This window comes from Odontomachus brunneus, unplaced genomic scaffold, assembly GCF_010583005.1.
Source record: "Odontomachus brunneus isolate Ranch 3 - 2012 unplaced genomic scaffold, Obru_v1 Obru_scaffold_005, whole genome shotgun sequence".
In the NCBI taxonomy this organism is placed as follows: domain Eukaryota; kingdom Metazoa; phylum Arthropoda; class Insecta; order Hymenoptera; family Formicidae; genus Odontomachus; species Odontomachus brunneus.
The window spans coordinates 3582341-3608827 of NW_022639455.1; the positions used below are offsets into that span (position 1 = coordinate 3582341).

The 26487-nt window shown below is 37.2% G+C and overlaps 4 protein-coding genes across 8 annotated transcripts in view; 3 read left to right on the top strand and 1 right to left on the bottom strand.

Annotated features, from left to right (window-relative positions):
• The window catches only part of LOC116848844, a 120848-nt gene that overhangs the window by 6033 nt on the left and 88328 nt on the right, over positions 1 to 26487 (bottom strand). The window contains exons 1-6 of one of the 3 annotated variants that reach the window (XM_032825381.1): positions 6233 to 7045; positions 5740 to 5994; positions 5264 to 5545; positions 4628 to 4754; positions 4340 to 4495; positions 1857 to 2714 (exon numbers count right to left, since the gene is read on the bottom strand). In XM_032825381.1, coding sequence (XP_032681272.1) covers positions 2593 to 2714; positions 4340 to 4495; positions 4628 to 4754; positions 5264 to 5545; positions 5740 to 5994; positions 6233 to 7045 — 1755 coding nt within the window. In that variant the 3' untranslated portion in view covers positions 1857 to 2592. Of the gene's footprint in view, positions 1 to 1856; positions 2715 to 4339; positions 4496 to 4627; positions 4755 to 5263; positions 5546 to 5739; positions 5995 to 6232; positions 8082 to 26487 lie in introns of those variants that run through there. The other 2 variants (XM_032825372.1, XM_032825391.1) reach the window with 2 other exon arrangements.
• LOC116848928 lies at positions 9631 to 11892 on the top strand. Of its 2 annotated transcripts, XM_032825560.1 has the most exons (5): positions 9631 to 9772; positions 9837 to 9932; positions 10178 to 10418; positions 10811 to 11633; positions 11708 to 11892. In XM_032825560.1, the coding sequence occupies exons 2-4, from the start codon at positions 9854 to 9856 to the stop codon at positions 11247 to 11249; spliced, it is 759 nt and encodes a 252-aa protein (XP_032681451.1). In that variant the 5' UTR covers positions 9631 to 9772; positions 9837 to 9853; the 3' UTR covers positions 11250 to 11633; positions 11708 to 11892. The 2 variants fall into 2 exon arrangements, with proteins under 2 accessions (XP_032681451.1, XP_032681441.1); XM_032825550.1 differs by having other exon boundaries at positions 9639 to 9932.
• LOC116848924 lies at positions 12633 to 22183 on the top strand. 2 transcript variants are annotated; one of them, XR_004379035.1, is made up of 5 exons: positions 12633 to 13022; positions 13266 to 13506; positions 13916 to 16147; positions 16377 to 16617; positions 17017 to 18699. XR_004379035.1 is itself a non-coding variant. In XM_032825535.1 (5 exons), exons 3-5 carry the CDS (start codon positions 19113 to 19115, stop codon positions 20771 to 20773), a joined length of 762 nt encoding a protein of 253 aa, XP_032681426.1. In that variant the 5' UTR covers positions 14370 to 16147; positions 16377 to 16617; positions 17017 to 19112; the 3' UTR covers positions 20774 to 22183. The 2 variants fall into 2 exon arrangements, 1 of the variants encoding a protein (XP_032681426.1); XM_032825535.1 differs by lacking the exons at positions 12633 to 13022; positions 13266 to 13506 and adding exons at positions 19453 to 19687; positions 20341 to 22183 and having other exon boundaries at positions 14370 to 16147; positions 17017 to 19206.
• Positions 23195 to 25819, top strand: LOC116848897. Its single transcript, XM_032825463.1, has 3 exons — positions 23195 to 23470; positions 23716 to 23950; positions 24641 to 25819. Exons 1-3 carry the CDS (start codon positions 23377 to 23379, stop codon positions 25101 to 25103), a joined length of 792 nt encoding a protein of 263 aa, XP_032681354.1. The 5' UTR covers positions 23195 to 23376; the 3' UTR covers positions 25104 to 25819.

Sequence of the window (26487 nt, forward strand, 5' to 3'; positions counted from 1 at the left end):
CGACAGCCACACAGATAATACGGCGGTCCTCTGACAGAGATCTTTGCTCGTGAAATTAACGCGACACTAACGCGAGCGATTTCGCAAACCGAGATGATTCGCGCGAAGACTGAGGATAGCGATTCTCTCGGGCCACCGACACGACGTGACACGACGTGGGCTCCTCCTCGTCCTCCTTGTCTTCTTATTTCACATTGCAGAGAACTGCGATGTTTTAATAGATTTTCAGTTTTATACTTTGTTATTGTGTACTCATTTTGATAATTTGATTGTTTGATGTCATAGAAGTATCGTGCTCGCGAAATTAACGTGAGAAATTTTTTAGCCGAGATTATTTGCGCGAAGTCAAGGATGGCGGTCTTCTCGGGCTGATATCTATATCTCGCTGACGTTACGTGCCTATCTTACTGATTCCTTCTCTACCTATTTTACATTACATTGAGGACTGCAATGGACCTTCAGTTCTAGTTTAAACCCCGTACTTTACCGCTGCGTACACGCATGTTGATGATCTGTTCATGTCACAGCGTTTGAGGGAATCACACCCCGGGGCACTAAATAAATGACGCCTTTTCTCTCTTCCTCTCTCTTCGCTTGCGAGTCTAGCGACTTTCTGACTTGTTGCTCTTCTTGTATCTCACTTTCCGCACGCCTCAACAAGGCGCGAACCGGTCTCTCGCTGTGCAAATTTATCGAATATTCAAGATTCGTCTCGTTCGCGCGACGAATTCTGCATCGTCACACCTTGACACTGTTACTCTCATGTAGCATTGCCGTGACGTAACGGTGCAAAATGTCGTTCCTCAGTCCATCGCTCTTCTCCTCAACGCGGCGAGCGCACCGTAGTCATAACGATAAACGCCAGAGACGATCGTTTTACCGCGAAAGGTGAGACATTTTTTTTATTTGAATTCTAGCTCACGGCAAGATTGCGAGACAAGTGGTGTAGGAAGAGAGGAGAAAAGAAAAACCCGTCCGCGTGCTGCTAAGTAGCGCGGCGGCGCAACGCTGACGAGCGTTCGAATCGCTGCGCGATTACGCAATTTCGGATGCATAATAAGATGTGGTAATAAGTGTTATACATGTAAGATTAGAATTACAGCTCGCGCGCGGGAAGATGGGTGCAATGTTACATGCTGGCCATTACGATACTCGTAAGTTGCAAATGTCAACAAAGACTTTCAGGCCATAGGCCATGGCTGCGATCCGAACGCGTCTCTCTCGCCTGGCCGGAGAGGAAGAGAGAAGTCACTCAATCGTTAAACGTAAAATCTCGTCGAGGAGACTTTTTTTTCTCTTCCTCAATTCGCCGCCAGCGGAACAACCGTGTAGCTTTCTAACGCCATTACTAACACCGGCGACTCGATGTACGTCTTAAACGTTTAAGAAATTAATGGTTTCATGTGTGGAGATTCGCGAATACAACGCTGCGGTGGCTCACATACTGGTGACTGGTAATACATACAGCTGTCGCTAATTATTCTCAATTTCTCTGCCTCCCGCTAATCATTCGCATTCTATGCCTGTCCTCAGTGATTTCTACGATTGGCTGAGATTAATGACGGCAATGATCGTCTCGAGTGCGGATTGTCATTAGGATAAACGCGGCGTCCTTGTCGCCGGTCTTGCGCAATCCCCTCGCATGCAGCGCGAAACAAACGCAAATAGCGACGGAACAAAAAGGGAATAATTGAGAAGTCGCGTCGGTGGAAGGCCGTCAATAAAAAGCGGATACGCGAAATCTACTTGAAGATTCTTCGAGGAATATTTGCGCGCGAATTGGCGTGGTTCCTCCAATCGTACTGCTAAATGAACGAACGAACAATTCGCACGACGTAAAAGTAAAACTAGCTAGTGCGTGGAAGCGAAGACTACAAGGCGACTTTCCCCCTAGTACCAGGAGAGTCAAGAGTGTTGCGATTACTAGAACGCTCCAAATGAAATTACGTAAAGATTAAGGAATCGCCTGTTCCGTGAGTGAGAAGAAAGGCGTCGTGGAGTTGTTTGTACTTTTGCTGTTAGAAGTCACTTTATTCGTCACATACAAGTTTCGTTAATCCAACTCGAAAATGCATAAATATGTACGTGCGCGAGTAAAGAAATAATGAATGCGCGAGTCGCAGTGCCGGTGAGTAAAGCAAAACACTCGAAACGCACGGCAGACTCGCGAGCAGATAAATAAACGCAGACTCACTCTCGAGGAAATAAATAAATAAATAAAGTAGCATAAATAAGAGAGAGTAATAAATACACACTGAGAGAAGAAAAGCAATTAGATTGACAAAATCGGCGGTCAGCCTTCAAAGGAATATTGCATCTATTGAACAAATTACGCAACAAATTAATGCAACAATAAGCTGTGTTGTTGACCAAATCGCAATCATTGAATCGATTGATAATGCATCACAGCAATTGCATAATTCGTTCAATTGACTATATGCTTGTTTGAACGAATTCTGTTCGTTCAAGCAAGCTGTCTCATTAACTCAAACACACTTTTCTTTTTCAGTGCACACGGCAGGAAAGTTGCAATAAGGCGCGCGCGGGAAAATCAGCCGGGAACGAGCCCGACCGCTCAATCAGGCGAATTGCTCAATTGCCCGGTAGATCTTTGTACATCCTGTAGATGACCGCGTCGGCCGTTTTCTCGCTGAGTCCCTTCGTGGCGAAGTCGTCGGCGAGCATCGCGGCGACTGCCTCCGCAGCCATTAAACCTGCGGAGGAAAGCCAACGTGAATGAGAGATTAAGCGCGCGAGTTGAGACGGAAATCGAGCTCGTCATGAGACACGATCAGTTCGCCTTCTCCAGAAACCGCTCGCAAGAAAGCGAGGACTTTTACTCTCTCGGATCGTGCTCGGACCGGCCGACCAATCGATCGATCGATCTATTGACATCCCGTGATGTCGCGCGTTCTCTCTCGCTCCCGATCGAGAAATTCCTGTAGCACGTGAATAATGTACACGGGAGCCAGATAGAATTTAGAATTGTACTATTCTACCTGGCTACCGCACCGTCCACTTATGTAATCGATGTACGATGGACTCTCGCGTTCGATAAGCGATATCGCGCGTATTGCAAAGTCGCGGCGAATGCACCAACTGACTAACGCTACTTTCCACAAAGGAATTCGGCTTTTCATTTTGCGCACGAGTAACCGCGCGGAAGAGCCACGCGACACAGCCGCGTAAGAAAAACAGACACGCGCTCTCACGTAATCGCCGGGACCGGCTTCGCCGCGACGGTTGATCGCGATCGGCCGATTTAACCCTCTCATACCTGCGAAATGTGTATATCCCACTTACGAAAAAAAGGCGTAACTTTAAGGCAAACAGTTCCATCGACTTCTACCTTGGCTTGTCTTAAAGAGCAAGGTTAAATCTACATGTAAAAAATTAATATACTTTTAAATGTAATATTTTCAATAAAATATAGTTATCTAAATTTTTTAAGAAATCCAACTTTTAGCTGGCATAATGGCGACGTCTCCTCAGATCCGTCTCGATCAACGAATTCACGGAAAGAGGATCGCGTTTCGTTAGCAAGTAAACTGTTGCCTCTATAAAGATTACATAACTGCATGACTACACAGACAACCATCAAGAAAGCATGTACGGAATAGCAGATTTTGACCTGTAGTAGAGAATATGTTCAGAAGAACCTTGAGGTTTCTTGAGGTCACTATCTAAGGTCTATTGACTTAAATTTAAAATTTTTACATTCTACAGAGAGAGAGAGAGAGAGAGAGAATTTGGTTGAATAAACACTTCTTTGGAACAGTTCAAACAAATCTTTTGATTGATCGAACAAAATTTTATTTGACGCAACAAAAATATTTATTTACGGCTTAGTTCCGAAGAAATATTTTTGTTGTGTCAACCAAAAAATTTATTTGGACTATTCCAAAGAAACATTTATTTGATTCAACAAATCATTTTCTCTGTGTACTTGTAATTGATGTGTGATCAGAATAAAAACTTTTTTTATCTAGATTCATACTTTAAATATATCAATATTTAAGCTTTTCACAGCCGTCATATTGAATTTAAATTTTGACAGTGAATTTAGAATCAGCGTTCCCAAAAACATTTACAACCGTCTTAAAAAGTAAAACATCTTTCACAGTATTAAAGGATTAATTCGCACGTTCTCGCATACGCCGCGCGTCGACAACCGACTCTTCTCTGTTTCGTCTCAGGCTGAGGTAAGTACGATCGCGAGCATTGTTTCATCTCAAGTGTAACCCGACGCGGGAGATCACTGTCGGGAATCGCGATTGTCGCGAGATAATTTAGCATTCGCGTCGTGAAAATCGCGCGAATGTTAACGCCGCGCACTCACCGTGATCGAGGACAGCTCGCACCGGGCCCTCCTCATCCATACCTTGGAAAGTGACCTTTTTATCTTTGGCCATGAGTTTCGCACGAGCGGCGCGAACAATCATCAATTCCCCGTTGACCCTTTTCAACTCTAGCATGAAGTCGCCCGCCAAATCAGCTGTTGTCAACGATAGTAACATTAATCATTCATTTTCACTAACATAATTCATAACTCATTTTCACTTAACATAATTCATTTTCATTAACGCGACGGATATCATTTCTTTTCTATCCCTCTTTCTTTTCTTACTAAAGTTTCCGGCGAGCAGACCACTGCCGCGCAACATCTCCTTTCCTGCTTTTCCCGCGAGTGTGTATTGGGATCTCACGCGAAGCAATGGGACGCGTATCCTCAGGATCACGTGCATCACGTCGTCCTGAAATATTTTGTAAACGTGCGAAAAATAGATCTTTATGTATTCCACCAGTGAATTCATCTCTATTCGCGAGCACATCAGAAAATAGGCAAACTTCTACATATAAATAAAAAATAGAGCATCGCATTCGATTGACGGGGAATTTAATCCTTTACACTCCAAAGACGCTATCTAAAGTTTCTCACAAAGTTTACAAGTCGCCGCGAACCAAAATTACTGTAATCTAATCCATAATAATTAAGTATCTGAAAGGAATTTTGTGTTCAGTTTAATGACTTCTACCTGCACACAATAGATATTTCAATAATTATCAAACATTCTGTATGTTATATGATTGAAAAAAACCTAACCCAAATTTAAATTCAGAACTGAGCATTTCACGCGGAATAAGTTTCAAGTAACGATTATTAATTAAGACCTGAATGCCAGTTCGAGGAAAAATTTTCAAAATACTCCAATTTTTCGTCAATTGACTCGCGCATTCGAACGGGTGACATATCGATCCTTACTTCAGCCGTTTCTTCGGGATGCGCTCGTTTCGCTCTCTTAGTGTCGTTGAGCTTCACGTCGCGCGAAGCACTGCCGTTTATCACACCCACTCCACCGTAATGGTAAATCAACTGCATTCCTTCCTCGAAGTAACCCTGTTGTTCCTGATGGTCTTTCGCGTATCTCATCGAGTCCTTCAACTCTTTACTTCCTGTCGCTACTTTAATCATGTCATTTCTTTTCGTCAGGGCTTCGCCCTCCGTGAAATTGTGGATGATGAACCTAGCACTCTCTCGGATGTCCTACGAGAGGAATTCGTGAGAATTCGTGGTTATCCGCTTGTTACGCGATAGATCGACGTAACTTTGCGGAAATTTCAATCAGATTTTACAGTTTTTTAAGTTACAGATTTTATATTGAAGAGAGAGAGAGAGAGAGAGAGAGAGAGAGAGAGAGAGAGAGAGAGAGAGCAGTATAAAAAGAAACTTATGGACACCTTCATGATGTCTTCAATGCCATACACTCGCTGATCCTGTCCGGGATTCACACCGAAGTTACCGAAACGCCTCATGCTCCCGTTAGCCCTGTCACCCGCGTAGACGATATCGATGTAACCCGATTGCCGCTTCGTCTCCTCCTCCGACGCTCGACGATTGTCCGATCGCGCGGACTGTTCTCTGTTATACGAAGCGGACGCTCTTGCATCACCGCGATCTTTCGACTTAGTCTTGACCGCTTCCGACGCGGAAACCTGTTCCGGCAAATTTTGCAGCTTCAACGTTACCGCCTGTCACTCGATCAAATGGCTAACGCCATTTCGCTGTGAAACACGTTACATAAAAAGAGGCCGAAGAAACGCATATATAACACAATTACGCGCGCGTAATGTATCCCGCCGCTTGCACTGTGTAAGGCCCGAGATCGTTACGACAGAATCAATCGAATCACGATAAGACGCTAGATTCCAAGTAAAAAGATTGTGATTAAACCTCCGCGTAGCCTTGTCGCGGCTCATAGTGACGATTGGCCTTCTGATTGCCTTGATAGTGATATTGGGGACCTCGCGCATCGTCGCAATCGACCACGTCTTCGCCACCCTGCAAGCTGCCACGATAATCTCCCTGGAAATCTCCTGTTCCCCGCGTGTAAGCAGGTTGCACGTAGGCCGGATGTTGGAAGCTCGCGAAATTTCCGGGACCCGTCTCAGAGTTGCCGTGCGTCCTCAGGTTATCTCGGTGAGGTCCGCCGAGCATCGTGTCAGGATGAGAGAACGTCTGTCGATCGTGCTGCTGACTCTGCTCGAACGTGCTGAATCTATGCTGATCCTGTTGCAACCTGCCGAAGCGATCCTCTTGCGAGGAGGCTCTGACACCGGCGGCTCGACTCGAGGGCGACACCACGGCCTCGAGACTGTCCTTCGGCACGTGGGGCTCTCTCATCATCGTGTGAAACTTGTACTTGACAGACTCCACGTCTCGGAGGTCACTGTAACTCACGTAGCCGGCCTCGAGCTCGCTCAGATTAGACTTCAGTCCACCACGAGCCACGTGGATACTCTCCAAGGTGGACTCATTAAGACCGACAATTTCCAAGTTCCTCAAGATTATTCTGTAGCTGGTGTCGCCCTCGGACTGATCCACCTTGATCAGCGGCACCCTCAACGGGTCCAGCTTGCCGATTTTCGTCAGACTCCCGGACACCACCTTGGTCCAGAGCGTTTGCGACATCTCCAGCAAGCCGCACCTCGCCGAAGTCGCCGTGGAAAGTATCAGAAGCACGAGAAGGAGGTTTCGTTTGTTCATTTTGCAGCAAATAGGACGAATTTATCGTATCTTGCTTTGAAATTCTTCTCAAGAACGAAAGAGTGAGAAAGCTCCCACAAATTCTCCCAGGTGAGTGTTCAGTGAGGCACGTCGATCTCCCAAACGTAGAACGGTTTGTAAATCAACAACAGCACGATGCTAATGACAACGAGGATCAGCAGAGAACACGTGATTATCGTGCACGTCAGCATGCGATTCAACATAAGTCGCGTCTCATTGGTTCGCGATGCTCGACGGTTTCAGGCAACATCGTGAGAACGATCGATAATAAGAATTCACAACTTCCGAAGCGGATGATTAGGGAAAAGTCGGATGATCGGCAATTGCGCGAATCAGAATCGGTATCGCGAAATGTCGACTGCGAGTCGGTGATGCGCTCGTGGCCACTTTTTATAGTCGCTCGTGGAAGGACATATTGGGCTATGATGAATCTGGGCCATGGACCAGTCTTGCACGTTAGGATGACTAATTGACCCGATCAAACCGAGATGGATTCTCCGTGACGTTCGATATTTCCTTAAGGATTTTTGAGCTATATAAAAATAGTACCAATTTGATAAAACTTTGGATAACTGTTCTTTTATTATCTATAATATACTGAAAAAAATTTCAATAAACCGATTTACTAAACCGTTGAAGAATAATTATTATGTTAATTTTACACGTGTTCTTATGACAAAAGCAATTTTCCTGAATGTAATGGGTAAAAACGTATAGAAAAAATAGTACTAAAAATTTAAATATTTTTATACTAGATCCTGAATTATCGGAATTATTTGCAGAATTTGATTAGTTTTCACAACACGGTTTCAGAGAAATTAATTTTTATTTGTGACAATTTTGCGATTGTCGTAAGGAGTTAGTAACTGGACTGTGGAAATGCGGCAACGTTGCAATCAGCTGGTGTGTCAAACAAATAACCTATAAATTAGTATAATAAAGTTACATTGTAATGTCTTGTTTTGTCTGTATTGTTTTATGTAGAGGATAAGAATACAAATTAAATCATTTCGATGAACAATAGGATAAGTGTGAAATTTGAGGTTTTTGTTGTTTTATCTAACTTGCACAGTGCATTACTGCCAACATACAAACCACAAATTATATGGTGCGCTGTTGCTACCTTTTAAAACTTTTTTAACTTTTAACTTTTTCAAATATTTATAATAACAAATAATATTGATAGTTATTGATTATGACAATGCATATTTACTTGTTTTAACTTATTCCAATTACTTTTCTTCTTTGCACTGATGGATGTTGATATTAAATAAATACGAAATTTAATTTTCCCTGCCAAAAGTTTCATTATAGAAAGTTGAAAAATAGCAAATAAAACTAATAAACTGTTGAAAAAGTGAACAATAACTTTTTAAATAAGAGATACATTATATTAGCCACCATTTATATCAGTTATCACTAGGTTTACTACACGTTTGAAGCAGATATTCCAATTTTTTTGTATTTGAAGCACTTTTGTCACCGATTGTATCTCAGATACATCCTTAAGTTCCTCCGTCGCGCAATGATGTAATGGAGAGCAAGGTTCTTGTGCGACCTTCCACCGACGATTAAGCCAAATAGGTAAAAAAATATTCATGAACAGTCTATTGAACATTGATCGGTTAAAACATCCGTTGATTAAGATAACCGATAAATCAACAATCAAAATTCATTAATCGTCATATGTGTAATCGCGGATAACTTTATCGATTGGTAAAATTAATTATTATTAATCAGTGTATAATAAATTACACCAAAGTCTTATTAATAATTAATTTCATAGGTCGATAAAATTATTTATGATTTTATACAGGACGATGAATTTTGATGATTGATTTGCCGGTTATTTCAGTAAAAAAAACTTTAATAACGATTTACGCGTTTTCGCGAGAACTACCTACACATATAAAAAAAAAAGCATTCTTGTCCCAAAAATATCTTTACTTTCGACATGTAAACCTTAAATATGAGCTTACACAGCATTAAACAAAAATAAGTTATTTGCAATACGATACGATACGTCTGAGATACTAACTTTTTCACCAAAGCGGAAATGAACAAAATATGGAAATTTAATTGTACTTGGAACAATCATGAATTAAAATAGCTATGAACATAACAAACCGTGAGATGCTATGTAGATCGTAAACAATACGAGATCTGTATGCAAATGTAAATTTAACTTTATGTCTCAGAAACGTAGTTCACACAATCTTGTACAGATAGCAGCAGAAATCAGCGTTACTAATACCTATAAAACATATATTATTTAACTTATTTTTTTTTAATATTTATTCTCTCAGACTATTTTCTCTTTTATAAAAAATATCGCCAGATAGAATTTACCGATGAGTATCCCGTTCTAACCTACTAAAAAGACTAATAAACATTCAAGGCAGCAAAAGAAAAGATTGTTTCCATCTAAATAATTACTTCTAAGAATGATATTTGCGAATCGCGCGGTTTCGCGACGACTTTCGGAGCGTAATACTGTTCTCGCGAAAAGCGCCATAACAATATTAAACAACGAGATCGCACGTGATTTACATTGTGTTGTAATGTGACCTTCGTATCCAAAACACAATTTCTGACGCGTCGAGCAAGCAGATTTGCGAGAGACGTGGAAACAAGAATAACACGAAGTGGTTATCAAAATCTGTTGTCGCCAAAATCTCCTAATCAGGACACATTGCTGATTGATCGGTAAATTCGCTGGTCAGAATTTCTTGCTATTTCGGCACATCGTTAACTTTCAATTTAACCACAGGATTCAATTCTACCACAATGCGCGTTATTTTCACGGTCCTTGTTGCAACGTGCAACTTAGTCGCGGCGAAATCGGTCATGAACTTCACAAAGATATGTAAGTAAAGCAGTAATCGTCGAACAAAGCAGTTTTCACGAATAGAGCGAATATCTATATCTCCGTCCTCTCATAGCGATTAGAATCTTATCCTATGGAGGATACAAACGATCGCGAGTGTTTGTCAAGTTGATTGTTCTTGCCAATAAATCGCATGTTTCACGAAACAAATACGAAATATACTTACATCAACTTGACGTACATGCACGAAATAAAAATGCTAACACTGTTTATCTTGTTTCTAGTTCCAAACATAAACAGATGCACACATAATCAGCAGTTTTTTGATCAATGCATACGGCAGAGCATACGAGCGATAGAGTCTTACTTATTATGTGGTGTTCCGCAATTGAACATACTCTCTCATGATCCGTATATCATCGATCACCGCACGATAAAAACGAAGGATGTAATATTTAACGGCATCGCGACGCTTACGAATATAAGGATCTATGGTCTAACAGATTATGAAATATATAAAGTCGAGTAAGAAATCATGATCGATTAGGTTGAAACATCAGTTGAAATTCACCCGTGAATAACGTACGGTCTGGAATAGTTGTTCCGAACATCAATGTAGAAACGACAAATTAAATGTCATCAATATAAATTTAATCAGTAGTTAAACAAATATTTTTGCTTTGTCACACAAAGAGCATCACTGAATGCGTCGATTGCTGGATGAAGAATATCTAGGGGGTTCGCAGAAAATATTGTCAGGCAACTTAAAAGTGCTCCACGCGACAATAAATCGGCACATTCGACAATACTTATCGTATGACAAATACAATCATAGCATCGCACGACTGAAACGTTCCACATCGTGTTTTCTGTTGCCAATCGCGAGCACAAAACTAGCTTGAAATTATTGTTTCCAGATATATCGGACCAACATTAGAAATGAGAATTGAGGCCTTCTTCCCACGTATTCAATTTTACGCTTACTATGACATAGACGGTACATTGATGCTTGCACCCATAAAAAGACGCGACCATGAAATGAGCATAACTTGTAGAGACGTCAGAGCTTTTATCCTGCTAAATGGTACACATTATATAAGAAGCAATGGATTACAATATTTCAAAGTGGAAACAGCGCCCGTGGATTTATACGTCAGAAAAGCCAGGATCAACTTTCAAGATTTACACGACAGCTTCAACCTAATGTTAAATGAATATCTGAACGCAAAGTTTGAAAAAACATTTCATACTGAAATAATGATAAAAATCGGATACTTCGCTTCAGAAATTATCATGACAACCGCAAATAAGATTTACTGGAATTTCCCGATATCAACGTTGCTACTTAATCCTTAAATAAATCTGATCAGCAAGTGAGAAATAATATATCCTGAAATAGGGACTAGAGTCGGATACATTATTTTAAGTATTATCCAAAGAATCTCCAATAAGATCTACTAGAACTTTCCGGTATCAATGTTGTCACCATTATGTCGTTGTTTTTACTTCACAACCATGACAAAAAATAGATATTCTAAAACCGTTAATTATCGGCACGACCGATTGTGCGCATGTGATGTTTCATAAAGAGCAAGAATTCGTGTAATCTTCTACGCATAACGGGTTGCTCACAATTTCTCTGATGAAGTCAAATGCTTACAACTGCAAGTCACTGGTCGCACGGACTTGCATGACATAATCGGTGATAAAAATCACAGAAATCGAATGATAGCAAACGATGTAAGTAGTGATTTATTATATCCTTATCTGACAGATAAAAGTACAATAAAGACACTTAAGTTTTCTTTTTACAGTCTCCTGTTACAGTTGTATTATTGCATGTCTCGTTCACTATTACTTCGGCTCCTGTCACCACCGATTGCCAAGCAAACATGTTAGAAGTGGCTTACAATAATGACCATTTCATACGCTTCTCACTTTATCAAGAAAAAACAGATGGAAACTGTGCAAACAAATAAACACTTCATTTTAATACATACTCGACACTTTTTTCTCAATGCAGGTTGAAAGGCAACCTCGATCGTCCCATGAGGAAACTTGTTTTTCAATAATTCGCAGAAGTTATGTTCGATCATAAAACCATCGATTGTATTTCAAACTGCATCAAGAGAAAAATATTTAACCTATATTGATAAAAGGAATATAATATATATATGCGGAAAAAAAAATATATATATGTATTCGCGAAAATTTCGGATAAGATAACGACAGTTAAACTATTTTCTTTTTCATGGAGAAAACAAAAGAAATCCTCTACCACGCATTTATGATTCGGATATTTTTACCAAAACGAAAGCGAAAAAGTATAAAATATGAAAATTTATTTGTACTTTGAACAAATGTAATAAATAGCTAGGAATATAACAAACAATTCTTGACATTATAAAGTTAATCGTAAGCAATTGTATCTGTAAGTAATCATGATGTATAAATTCGACTTTACGATTCAGGGGGATATTTCGTGCAATTTTGTGCAGCAAAAGTCGACGATAGTTAGTAGCCGCAGAAAAAAATATTAGAGAAGAAATATTTTTAACTATAATTATTCTTAATATAATCTCTCTTTTGTGAAATCGTATTATCCTACTAAAGATACAAATAAACATTCTGCACTCAAAGGTTAAAAAAAATACCACTAGAGTTGCCCGATTATTTCCAACTAAATAGTCGCCTTTAAGAACGATGATCGTGTATCATGCGATTTCGCGAAGACTTTCGAAACATATTTAACACTGTGTTGAAAAGCGCCTTAGCAATGTTAAACAACGAGATCGCACGTGATTTACATCGTGTTGTAATGTGACCTTCGTATCCAAAATACAAATTCTAACGTGTCGAGCAGGCCGATTTGCGACAGACGTGGAAACGAAAACAAGACGAGGTGGTTATCAATATCTGTGGTCGTCAAAATCACACAATCAGGACATATTGCTCATTAATCGGGTATTGCTAAATTCGCGGGTCAGAATTTATTACTATTTCGGCACATATTAACTTTTAATTCAATCACAGAATTCAATTCTACTATAATGCGCGTTATTTTCGCGGTCCTCGTTGCAACGTGCTACTTAGTCGAGGTGAAATCGGCCATGAACTTCACAAATATATGTAAGTAAAACAGTGATAGTCGAACAAAGTAATTTCTACGAACTAGAACGAATATCTACATCTCCGTTCTCTCATAGTGATTAGAATCTTATCCTATGGAAGATACAAGCGATCGCGAGTGTTTGTCAAGTTGATTTCTGCCAACAAACCGCGTGCTCCACAAAACAAATACGAAATAGACTTGCATTACTTTGACGTACGTGCACGAAATAAAAATGCTAACACTGTTTATCTTGTTTCTAGTTCCAAACATACACAGATGCGCATATAACCAGCAATTTTTAAATAGATGCATAGAGCGGAGCATAAGAGAGATGCGGCGTTACCTAATCCGTGGTGTTCAGCAATTGAACATACCCTCTTATAATCCGTATTTCATTGATAAGCGCACGATCCGCATGAAGGATGAAATATTTAACGGCACTGCGACGTTTACGAATATACGGATTGATGGTCTAACAGATTATGATACATATGAAGTCAAGTAAGTAATCGTGATCGATTAGGTTGAAACAAGAATTGAAATTCATCCGTGGATAACATGGATAACGTATGGTCTGGAGTGGTTGTCCCGAACATCAATGTAGGATTGACGAAATAAGTTTTATCAGTATAAATTCGATCAGTAATTAAACTAATATTTTTGCTTTGTCACACAAAGAGCATCATTGGATGCGTCGATTGTCGGATGAAAAATGTCTAGGGGGCTCGTAAAAAATATTGTCAGGCGATTTACAAATGCTCCATGTGACAATAAATTGGGACATTCGACAATGCTCATCGCGCGACAAATACAATAATAGTATCGGTCGACCGAAACGTTCCACATCGGGTTTTCTATTGCCGATCGCGAGCAGCTAAGCACAAAGCTAACCCAAAACTATCATTTCCAGATATATTGGACCAGATCTAGAAATGAGACTTGATATCTTCTTTCCAATTATTGAATTTGACGCTGACTATGACATAGACGGTGTATTGATGCTTGAACCCATAAAAAGACGCGGGCATGAAATGATTATAACTTGTATAGATGTCAGAGCCTTCATCTTGCTAAACGGTACAGATTATATAAACAGCGATGGATGGCGACATTTCAAAATAGAATCAGCTCCCGTGGATTTACACGTCAGAAGAGCCATGATCAGCTTTGAAGATTTACACGACAACTACTTCGGCAACATAAAATTAAATGAATATCTGAACGCACAATTTGAAACATATTATCCTCACATAATGATAAAAGTCGGATATTTCGCTACAGAAATTATCCAGAAAATCGCAAATAAGATTTACTCGAATTTCCCGGTAAGAAAGTTGTTACCATATTATTATTAAATAAATCTAATCAGCAATTGGGAAATAGTATATCCTGAAATAGTGACAAGAGTAAGGTACATTATTTTAAGTATCATCAAAAGTATCTCAAATAAGACCTATTGTAACTTTACGATGTCAACGTTGTCAACATTATGTCGTTGTTTTTACTTTACCTTCATGACGAAAAATAGATATTTTATAACTGTTAATTATCGACACGATCGATTGTGCGCGTGTGATGTTTCATAAAGAGCGAGAATTCGTGTAGTCTTGTTCGCACAACAGGTTGCGCAACAATTTCTCTGATGAAATCAAGTGCGTATCAAATACTCACGACTGCAAGTCACTGCTTGCATGAGCTTGCACGACATAATTAGTTATGACAGAAATCGAATGACAGCAAACGATGTAAGTAGTGATTTATTATACCTTTATCTGACAGATAAAAGTACAATAAAGACACTTAAGTTTTCTTGTTACAATCTTCTGTTACAGTTGTATTGTTGCATGTTTCGTTTACTGTTACTTCGGCTTTTGTTACTATCGAATGCCGGGCAAGCTTGTTAATATTGGCTCACAATAGTGATTATTTCATGCGCTTCTCACTTTATCGAGAAAAAACATGTGGAAACTGGTATGCAAACAAATGTACACTTTATTTTAATAAATTTTCGATACTTTCTTCCCGAAGCAGGTTGAAAAGCAACCCCGATCGTTCCATGAGAGAACTTGTTTTTCAATAACTACCCAAAGTTATGTTCGCTCATTGAACAATCGATTGTATCTTAAACTGCATCAAGAAAAAAATATCCTACCTACATTGATAGCAAGTATCCAATTACACGGAAAATGTATACACGTGTTCATGAGAATTCCAGATAAGACAACGACAGTTTAACCGTTTTCTTTTTCTAAAGAAGAAAAGAAATTCTCTACAAAGCGTTTGTGATTCTGACATTTTTACCAAAAACGAAAGTGGAAAAAAATAAAGTATGGAAATTTACTTGTACTTTGAACAAACGTAATAAATAACTACAAACATAACAAACTATTTTTGATATTATAACGTTCATTGTAAGCAATTGTATTTGTAAGTAATCATGACTTTACGTAAATTTGACTTTACGTCTCAGGGGCATGGTTCGTGCAATTTTGTGCAGCAAAAGTCGACGTTAGTTAATACCCTTAAAAGAAAAAAAATATTACAGAAGAAATATTTTTAACTATAACTTTTTTTAATACAATCTCTCTTTTATGAAATCATATTATCCTGTTAAAGATACATATGAACATTCTACTCTCAAGATTTCAAAAAAATATAACTTATATAAACAAGAGCTGGTCGATTATTTCCATGTAAATAGACGTCTTAAAGAACGGTGATGACAAATCTCGCGATTTTGCGAGAACGTTCGGAGGATATTTAGATTTAACACTGTCCTCTCGAAAAGCGAAAAGTCTTATCTAAATATTAAACAACGAGATCGCACGTAATCTACATCGTGTTGTAATGTGAACTTTGTGTCCAAAATACAAATTCTGACGCATTGAGCAAGCAGATTTGCGAGAGACGTGGAAACAAGAATAAAACGAGATAGTTATCAAAATCTGTTGTCGTCAAAATCTCATAACAAGAATACATTGCTGATTGATTGGTAAATTCGCGTCAGAATTTTTTGCTACTTCGTTAACTTTCAATTCAACCACAGGATTCAATTCTATCACGATGCGCGTTATTTTCGCGGTCCTCGTTGCAACGTGCAACTTAGTCGCGGTGAAATCGGCCATGAGCTTCAGAAATATATGTAAGTAAAGCAGTGATCGTCGACCAAAGCAATTTCCATGAACTAGAGCAAATATCTACATCTCCGTTCTCTCATAGCGATTAGAATACAAGCAATCGCGAATATTTGTCAAATTGATTGTTCTTGCTAACGAACCGCGTGTTTCACGAAACAAATACGAAATATACTTGCGTCACTTTGATGTACGTGCATAAAATAAAAATGCTAACATTATTTATCTTGTTTCTAGTTCCAAACATACGCAGATGCGGACATATTCAGCTAATGTTAAATAAATGCATACAGCAGAACATAAAAGCGATGCAGCCTTACTTATCCCGTGGTATTCCGCAATTAAACATATTCCCTCATAACCCGTATCTCATCGATAAGTACACGGTCCGCATGAAGGATGTAATATTTAACGGCAATGCGACGTTTACGAATATATGGATCTATGGTCTAACAGAATATGAAATATATAAAGTCGAGTAAGTAATCGTGATCGATTAGGTTGAAACACGAGTCGAAATTTATCCGTGGATAACGTACATAACGTACAGACTGGAATGGTTGTCCCGAACATCAATGTAGGATCGAAATAAATTTCGTCAACTAATCAGTAGTTAAGCTAATATTTTTGCTTTGTCGCACAAAAAGTATCGTTGGATGCGCCGATTGCCAGATAAAGAATTTCTAGGAGGCTCGCAAAAAATATTGCCGGGCGACTTACAAATGCTCCATACGACAATAAATCGGCATATTCGACAATGCTCATCGTACGACAAATACAATAATAGCACCGATCAAACAAAACATTTCACACCGTGTTTTTTATTGCCGTTCGCGAGCAGCTGAGCACAAAACTAGCCCAAAACTATCGTTTTCAGATATATCGGACCATCGTTAGAAATGAGAATTGACGCTTTCTTCCCATATATTGAATTTTTCGCTTACTACGATATTAACGGTGTTTTGTTTAATACACCCATAAAAAGACGAATGCAGCCAATGAGCATAACTTGTACAGACGTCAGAGCTTTTATCCTGCTGAACGGTACACGTTATGTAAAAGACGATAGACTGATATATTTCAAAGTGGAAACAGCACCCATGGATTTACATATGAGAGTAGCCAAGATCAAATTGCATAATTTAGAAGACAGCTTGTACAACAATCTGCGCTTCAATGAATATCTGGACGCAATGTTTGAAACATATTATCCTCAAATAATGATAAAAGTCGGGTATTTCGCTTCACAAATTATCAAGACAACCGCAGATAAGATTTCCTGGAATTTCCCAATATCAACGTTGCTACTTTAAATAAACATCTGATCAACAAGTGGGAAATAGTATATCCTGAAATAGTGACAAGAATCGGATACATTGTTTTAAGTATTATCAAACCAATCACAAATAAGGCCTACTGGAACTGTCGATATCAACGTTATTACTATTAGAGCGTGTCGTTTTTACTTCACCATCGTGACGAGAAAATAGATTTTCTACAATAATATTCTATGTTAATTATCGGCACGAACGATTGTGCACGTGTGAGATGTTTTATAATGAGCAAGAATGCATGTAATCTTGTTCGCAGAACGGGTTGCGCAACAATTCTCCTGATGATTTAAACGCGTATCAAACGCTCACGATAGCAAATCGCTGCTCGCACGGATTTGCACGACATAATTAGTTATGATAGAAATCGAATGATAGCACACGATGTAAGTAGTGATTTATTATACCTTTATCTAATAGATAAAAGTACAATAAAGACACTTAAGTTTTCTTGTTACAGTCTTCTGTTACTAGTTGTATTGTTGCATGTCTCGTTTACTATCACTTCGGCTCCTGTCATCACCGATTGCCGAGCAAACTTGTTAGTAGTGGCTCACAATAAAGACCATTTCATGCGCTTCTCACTTTATCGAGAAAAAACATGTGGAAATTGTTGTGCAAACAAATAAACACTTCATTTTAATACATTTTCGACACTTTCTCCACGATGCAGGTTGAAAGGTAACTCCGATCGTCACATGAGGGAACTTGTTTTTCAATAATTCTCAGAAATTATGTGCGCTCATTAAACAATCGATTGTATTTCAAACTGCATCAAGAGAAAAATATCCAACCTATATTGATACCAAGTATCCCATTACACGGAAAATGTATACATGTATCCGCGAGAATGTCAGAATAGAAATCGACAATTAAGCTATTTTCTTTTCCTGGAGAAGACGAAAGAAATTCTCTACAATGCATTTGCGATTCTGACATTTTTACCAAAACCGAAAGCGGAAAAGAATAAAGTATAGAAATTTACTTGTACTTTGAACAGACGTAATAAATAGCTAGTAACATGACAAACTATCCTTGACATTATAACATTAATCGTAAACAATTGTATCTGTAAATAATCATAATGTATAAATTCGACTTTACGTCTCAGGGGCATAGTTCGTGCAATTTTATGCAGCAAAATTCGACGTCAGTATCCGCAGAAGAAACATTATAGAAGAAATATTTTTAACTGTAATATTTCTCAATATAATCTCTCTTTTATGAAATCCTGCAAAAGATATAAATAAACACCCTGCTCTCAAGATATAAAGAAAAAACACTCGAGCTGGCCGATTATTTCCATCTACATAGTCGTCTTGAAGTATGCTGATCGAAAATCGCGCGATTTTGCGAAAATTTCGATTCGGCGTATAATCTTTACATCTTACCATTCTCTGATTGTTCTCTGATCTCAATGTTAAACCACGAGACCACGGACGTGATGTTCGTGTTTCACATATAAATTCTGACACGTGGAGCCAGCAGATCAGAGGAAGACGTGAAGACGAAACCAACACGTGGTAATAATTTATTGTCGAAGTCTCATCATCAAAACATTGCCAATCAACCGGTAAATTCGCGGTTTAGAGTCTCATGGTATTTCGACGCATCGATAAGTTTCAATCTAGAATCAGACACGATGCATACTATTTTCGCGATCCTCGTTGTAACGTGCAGCTTAGCGACGGTGAAATCATATGCCGTGAGATCTAACGATAATAATGCAGACGTTTGTAAGTAAATCGGCGATCATCAAGCAAAGTGGTTTCCTCGAACGATTATGAATACGTGTTTTTTTCATAACGATTAGAATCCTACTAGAGAAGATACAAATAATCTCAAACACTTGTTTACTCGACTTTTCTTTTCAAAGAACTTCATGTGCTTTCCGGAATACACACCAATACGAAATATATTTGTGGCTATTTAATGTACGCGCAAGTAATAAATTGCAAACATACTGTTTATCTTGTTCTTAGTATCGCAGCTGTACACATGTCGTGGCAAAAACAACTTAAAACAATGCATAAAAGATACCTTAGAATCGCTGAGGCCTTACTTAGCCAATGGAATTCCGGATTTGAATTTACCGGGTTGCGAACCATATCATATAAAGCGTTACGAATTTGATTTAAAACATCGATTTAATGGTACTGCGACTTTCAAGGATATAATTATCTACGGTCTAACAAATTTCACGATAAATAATGTCGAGTAAGTAATTACGTTCAGTATATTAAAGATTCGGAATTCCTTCACGGATAACGTACGATCCAAACTCGGAATAACTGCCTTATCTCGAAAATTAATGCATGAACGATCGGTTGATCAGTACCACCGACAAACTAATATTTTATCTATGAAGAATATTGTCGAATATGTGCCCATTATCGAGTAGAGAATTTCCAATTATCAAATAGAATATTTCTTTATATCTAATATAGCAATATTTTATCCATCATTCAACTGGCACATGCGACAACACTTATCGTATACGGAGGAAAAACGAAATTAAAGTTATATTTCTTTTTACAATATTTATTGTAAAACTTGTTTATATCGAAATTGTAGTATAAATTACTATAGAAATAGTAAATTTGAACATCTACTTGGTGTATATAATATAAAAAACATTCAAGCAATTGCAAAAATTCTGCAGTAAAATGTCAGAATGTGTCATTTTTAAACAAAGATTTTCTATATGGTTTATTATTACAGAAACTTTTCTGTAATTTTTATTACATTATTTTGTTCGTATACGATAAATGAAATAATAGTCTTATTCACACAAACGATTCGCATTATCGATTTAATGGCGGATGATAAATAGCTAAGTACAATATTCGATTAAAACTGTGGTTTTTCAGATCTACTTTTGATATGCGTAAAATTAAATTTGAGGTGTACTTTCCACACATTCAAGTGTACGCTTTCTATGACATAATCGGTGAAGTGTACCATATACCTATAAAATACGGAAACAATATGACTGAGGATTTCTTGGACATCACATCCCATATTATTATAAAGGGTGTATATGACGAGAACAGTAACAATCTAGAATACGAACTACAAGATTATAGGATCGCAGTGAATTTGAATGTTAAAGACGACAATAGAGAGTCACGCCGTAACAAACGGTTGATCCCCGAGCAATGGGACAAATTCCTTACGTATCTCTTCACCGGCTGGTTTGCGCCTGAAATACTTAACAAAGTCGAGAGGGACGCTTCCAATATTAACAGGAGAAACTCAAAACATGTCGTGAGCCATCCAATGTCACAAATAGTACGTTACTAAGTACGTTGTTTTCATCGTTATGATAAAAATTGTTTTATTACAATTGTTAGTCATCAGCACAATCAATTTAAGGGGTCATGCTATCCTGACGCGTTGGAAAAACGTCTGAAATCGCTTTTTTTTCGACACTACTATAAGTTATTAAGATTTTCTTTATTTGCAATGTTTAGTACATGTTTTTGTGAAAATTTTGTGGAAATGGTTTTAAAAAGTAGCCGAGTTGTAAGACGTTTCGCGAAGCTCCTTTGCGCACGGATAGTGTATACGATATCTTCAAAAACCAATTACTCAATTAATTTCTACTTTGATACACATGCTCTTTAACAAAATTTTCTAGGGCGCAACGTACGATCAAATTTATATCTTTTAGATAAAATTAATTACTTTTTAATAATAAATGTGTAAAGCTAAATCTTTTAGACAAAAATTGAATTTTTGTTTTCAACTTACTGTGATTTCTACAATTCTCTATTTCTCTCAGAACCTCTACATTGCGCTCTGGATAATCTTATAAAAATATGTGTTAAAAATATGTGTAACAAATTAGAAACCAATGGGACAATTGGTTCTCAAAATGTCGAGTATATCATCAATGCGCGTTTGAGCAAAGCAACTTCGTGAGACATGTATATAATCCTATAACTCGGGTATATTTTTTTAAATCACTCATAAAATGTTCATCAAACCATATACTAAACATCATAATTAAAGAAAATTGTTCATAATTTATAATAACTGCGTTAAAAAAATTAATGATTCTTGACTTTTTCAGTGGCTCAAAATAATATAATTCCTTAAATTAACCTAGTTACGTAGACACACGTTGCACGATTTCATACTTCTCGACGTACATGCTAACCGAAATGCACTGTAAACAGCTTATTTTATTGCATAGATCTTCCATTGTACGATAGTCTTTAGTTAATTGATTCTTGCTGCCTAGAAGGTTTCAATTAGCATGCATGGCAAAAGATATGAAATTGCGAAATGTGCGACACTAGTCTTAAAGTTCCTGACTAAGTAATATTTCACTTACAATCGTTTGTAAAATGTACTCTAATATTGCGAAAAGTGCGATTCAAATAGTCACGATTGCAAACCATTGCTCGCGAGTTTGCAGGTCAATTGTTTATCACAGAAGTCGAATGATTATATACGGAGTTAACAGTGGCTTTTAATTATATTTTTACTTGATAAATAAAAGTATCATAAAAGTACTTAATTCTTTTTATAGCTCTCCATTACAGTTGTAATGTCGGGTGACTTATATACTATCACTTCGGCTACTATCATAACTATTCACCATGCAAGTTCGTAAATGGTAGCTCGCAATCGTGACATCGATGATTTCATATATGTATATATATGTTCTAACGTCAATGAAAAAAAATTTACGAAACGCTAACTAAACGAGTGTACACTTTATTTCTATAGTTTAGACCCTTTCTTTTCCGATGTGTATGTGTGTGTGTGTGTGTGTGTGTGTGTGCAATGTAGAACGCAGCCGATAATCCGATGTAATAGAACTAGTTTTTCTTTAATTCTCAGAAGTCGTTTTCCTACTTGAACCATTTCAACTGAATTAAATCATTAGATACATCCACACTATATTGATACAAAGTATCCAATTACAAAGTAATCAATGTAATAGAACTAGTTTTTCTTTAATTCTCAGAAGTCGTTTTCCTACTTGAACCATTTCAACTGAATTAAATCATTAGATACATCCACACTATATTGATACAAAGTATCCAATTACATGGAAAATACATATATATGTCCGCGAGAATTCCAGAAAAGACGACAATTAAATTATTTCCTTTTTCTGAAATAGAGAATTTCTTTCAAGAAGATGAAAGAAATTCTCTACAACGCCTTTGCAATTCTGACATTTTTACCAAAAGCAAAAGTGGAAAAGAATAAAGTATGGAAATTTATTTGAATTTTGAACAAACGTAATAAATAGCTAGAAACATAACAATCCTTAAGATTATAAGGTTAATCGTAAGCAATTGTATCTGTAACTAATCATAATATATAAATTCGACTTTACGTCTCAGGGGCATAGTTCGTGCAATTTTATGCAGCGAAAAACGACGTCAGTACCCGTAGAAGAAATATTACAGAAGAAATAATTTTAACTATAATTTTTCTCAATATAATCTCTCTTTTGTAAAATCGTATAATCCTGCGCAAGATACAAATAAATATCCTATTCTCAAGATATAAAAAAAAATTACCATACGAGCTGGCCGATTATTTCCATCTAAATAGTTGTCTTGAAGGACGATGATCGAGAATCGCGCGATTTCGCGAGAACTTTCGGCGTACAATATTTACATGTTAGCAGTGTTCTCTGAGCTCAATGTTAAATCACGAGATCACGTGCACGGTCATGTGATATTCATGTTTCATATACAAATTCTGACACGTGGAACCAACAGATCAGCTGAAGACGTGAAGACGAAAGCAATACGATGTAGTTATTTGTCGTTGAAGTCTCATAATCAGAATATAGCCGATTGATCGGTAAATTCACTGTTTAGAATCTCTTGGTATTTCGACACATCGCTAAGTTTTAAATCAACCTAGAATCAACCACGATGCATACTATTTTCGCGGTTTTCGTTGCAACGTGCAGCTTAGTGGCGGTGAGATCATATGCCGTGAAATGTAACGACAATAATGCAGGAGTTTGTAAGTAAATCGGCGATCATCAAGCAAAGTGGTTTCCTCGAATGAGAGTGAATACCTATTTTTTCGTAACGATTAGAAACCTATTTCTATAGCAGATACAAATAATTTCAAATACTTGTTTACTCAAATTTTCTTTTCAAAGAATATCGTGTGTTTTCCGGATCACGGAAAACAAAATACATTTATGTTGCTTTAATATATATGCAAGTAATAAATTGCTTATATATTGTTTATCTTGTTCTCAGTACCGACGCTGCACAAATGTCGTGGCCAAGAGAACTTAAAACAATGCATAAAGGATACCATAGAATCACTGAGCCCTTACTTAGCCAACGGAATTCGGGATTTGGATGTACCGCGTTGCGAACCATATTACATAAAGAATTACGAATTTATTTTCGAAAAACATTGTAATGGCACTGTGACTTTCAAGGATATATTTATCCATGGTCTAACAAATTTCACGATAAATAATGTCGAGTAAGTAATTACGTTCAGTATATTAAAGATTCGGAACTTCTTCACGGATAACGTACGATCCAAACTCGGAATAACTGCCTTATCTCGAAAATTAATGCATGATCGATCGGTTGATCAGTTGATCGGTTGACCACCGACAAACTAATATTTTATCTATGAAGAATATTATCGGATATATGCCAATTATCGAGTAGAGAATTTCAAATAGAATATTCAAATAGAATATTCAAATAGAATTTTCAAATAGAATATTTCTTTATATCTAATATAGAAATGTTTTATCCACCAATCAATTGGCACATGCGACAATACTTATCGTACAAGAAAAAAAAACGACATTTAAACTATATTTATTTTTACAATATTTTTGGTAAAACTCGTTTATACCAAAATTGTAGTATATGTTACTATAGAAATAGTAAATTTGACAATCTGGTGTATACAATATAAAAAAACTTCAAACAATTGCAAAAATTCTCCAGTAAAAAATCAGAATGTATCATTTTTAAACAAAGATTTTCTATTTGGTTTATTATTACAAAAATATTTCTGTAATTTTCTTGCAATACTTTCTCTGTGTACGATAAATAAAATAATAATCGTATTCAAACAAAACGATTCGCATCATCGATTTGATGGCGGATTGTGAGCAGCCAAGTACAATATTAGACTAAAACTGTTGTTTTTCAGATCTACTTTGGATATGCGTCATATAGAATTTGACGTGTACTTTCCACACATCCAAGTGTATACTTGGTATCACATAGTCGGTGTCACAATCCATGAAGAGTTCCATGCACCTATAAATTACCAAAACACTGTGACTGAGAATTTCTTGAACGTCACATCCCATATCATTATAAATAGTATATATGTCAAGAACGGTCACAACCTACAATACGAACTACATTATAGGATCTCAATGAATTTTAATGTTGATAACGAGTATAGAGAGACATTCCATAACAAAAGCGTTGACTGGTCAACTGCCGAATGGGTCAGTTTCCTTACATCACTTTATCATGGTACCTTCAGCTGGTTTAGGCCTGAAATGCTTAATAAAATCGAGGCGGACGTTTCCAATATTATCACGGAAAATGTAAAACGTGTCTTAAGACATCCAATATATAAATATCATAGATATCTATCATAGATAGTACATTACTAAGTACGTTGTTTTTATTTTATCGCTACGATAAGAATTATTTTAGCACAATTGTTAGTCATCAGTACGATTAATATAAGGTGTCATGCTATCTTGAGGCGCTGAAAAATCGTCTGAAATCGCTAATTTTTTTCGACACAACTATAAATTATTAAGATTTCCTTTATTTACAATGTTTAGTATATGTTTTGGAGAAAATTTTGTGAAAATGATTTTAAAAAATAGCCGCGCTGTAGGATGTTCCGCGCACTGATAGTGCTTCTTTGCGCACTGATAGTGTATACGATATCTTCAAAAATCAATTGACAACATTGATTGCAACGATTATTGCTACATAAAACATGTTGGTACAATTAATTGCAGAAATTTCGAATTAGAGCATCTTTTATTTTTATTTTCTCTCTCAATGAGAGAATGTCAAAAGAGTGTCATCTTTTAGTGTCAATTTTTAATGTAATTTTTCTTTATTTTCTTATTAACAGACTAGCCTGAAATAGTTTTAAAAAATAGCCGAGTTATAAGATGTTCCGCGAATTTCCTTTGCACACTGATAGTGTATACGATATCTTTAAAAACCAATTACTCGGTCTCTACTTTGGTACACATGCTCTCTATCAAGATTTTCTAGGGCGCATCGTACGTTCGTACTTGTATCTTTTATATACAATTAATTACTTTTTAATAATAAATACGTAAAACTAAATCTTTTAGACAAAAATCGAATTTTTGCCTTTAACTTACTATGATTTCCACGATTCTCTATTTCTCTCAGAACCTCTACGTTATGCTCTGGATAATTTTGTTAAAAATATATGTAACAAATTAGACAATTGGTTCTGAAGATGTCGAGTATATCATCAATGCGCATTTCAGCAAAGAAACTTCGCAAGACATATATACAGGGTGTCCCGCGTAAGACGGACCAAAAGAAAAATATAAGTAGAACACATAAAAGTGAACAAAAATTGTATGGGTCATTTTTCAAACAACCACGTAAAATTTCGAGATATTAATTGAAATAGTTGGACAAATTAGAACGCGCGATGCGATAGGCGGGACATACGGCTCGCAGCGGTCGGCGAAGAAAATGGAAAAACGCACACGTACACGGACGCACACACGGAGCTACTCATTTCAGTATGTCAAAAGGCCCACCTCTCTGGCCTATAAGATAGGCCCGTGAGCAATCATCCATTTTCTTCGTCGGCCGCGGCGAGCTGTATGTCCCACCTGCCGTGTCGCCGCGCTCTGATATGCTCAACTATTTTAATTAATATCTCGAAATTGTACGTGGTTGTTTGAAAAATGGCCTATATAATTTTTGTTCACTTTAATGTGTTCTACTTATATTTTTCTTTTGGTCCGTCTTACG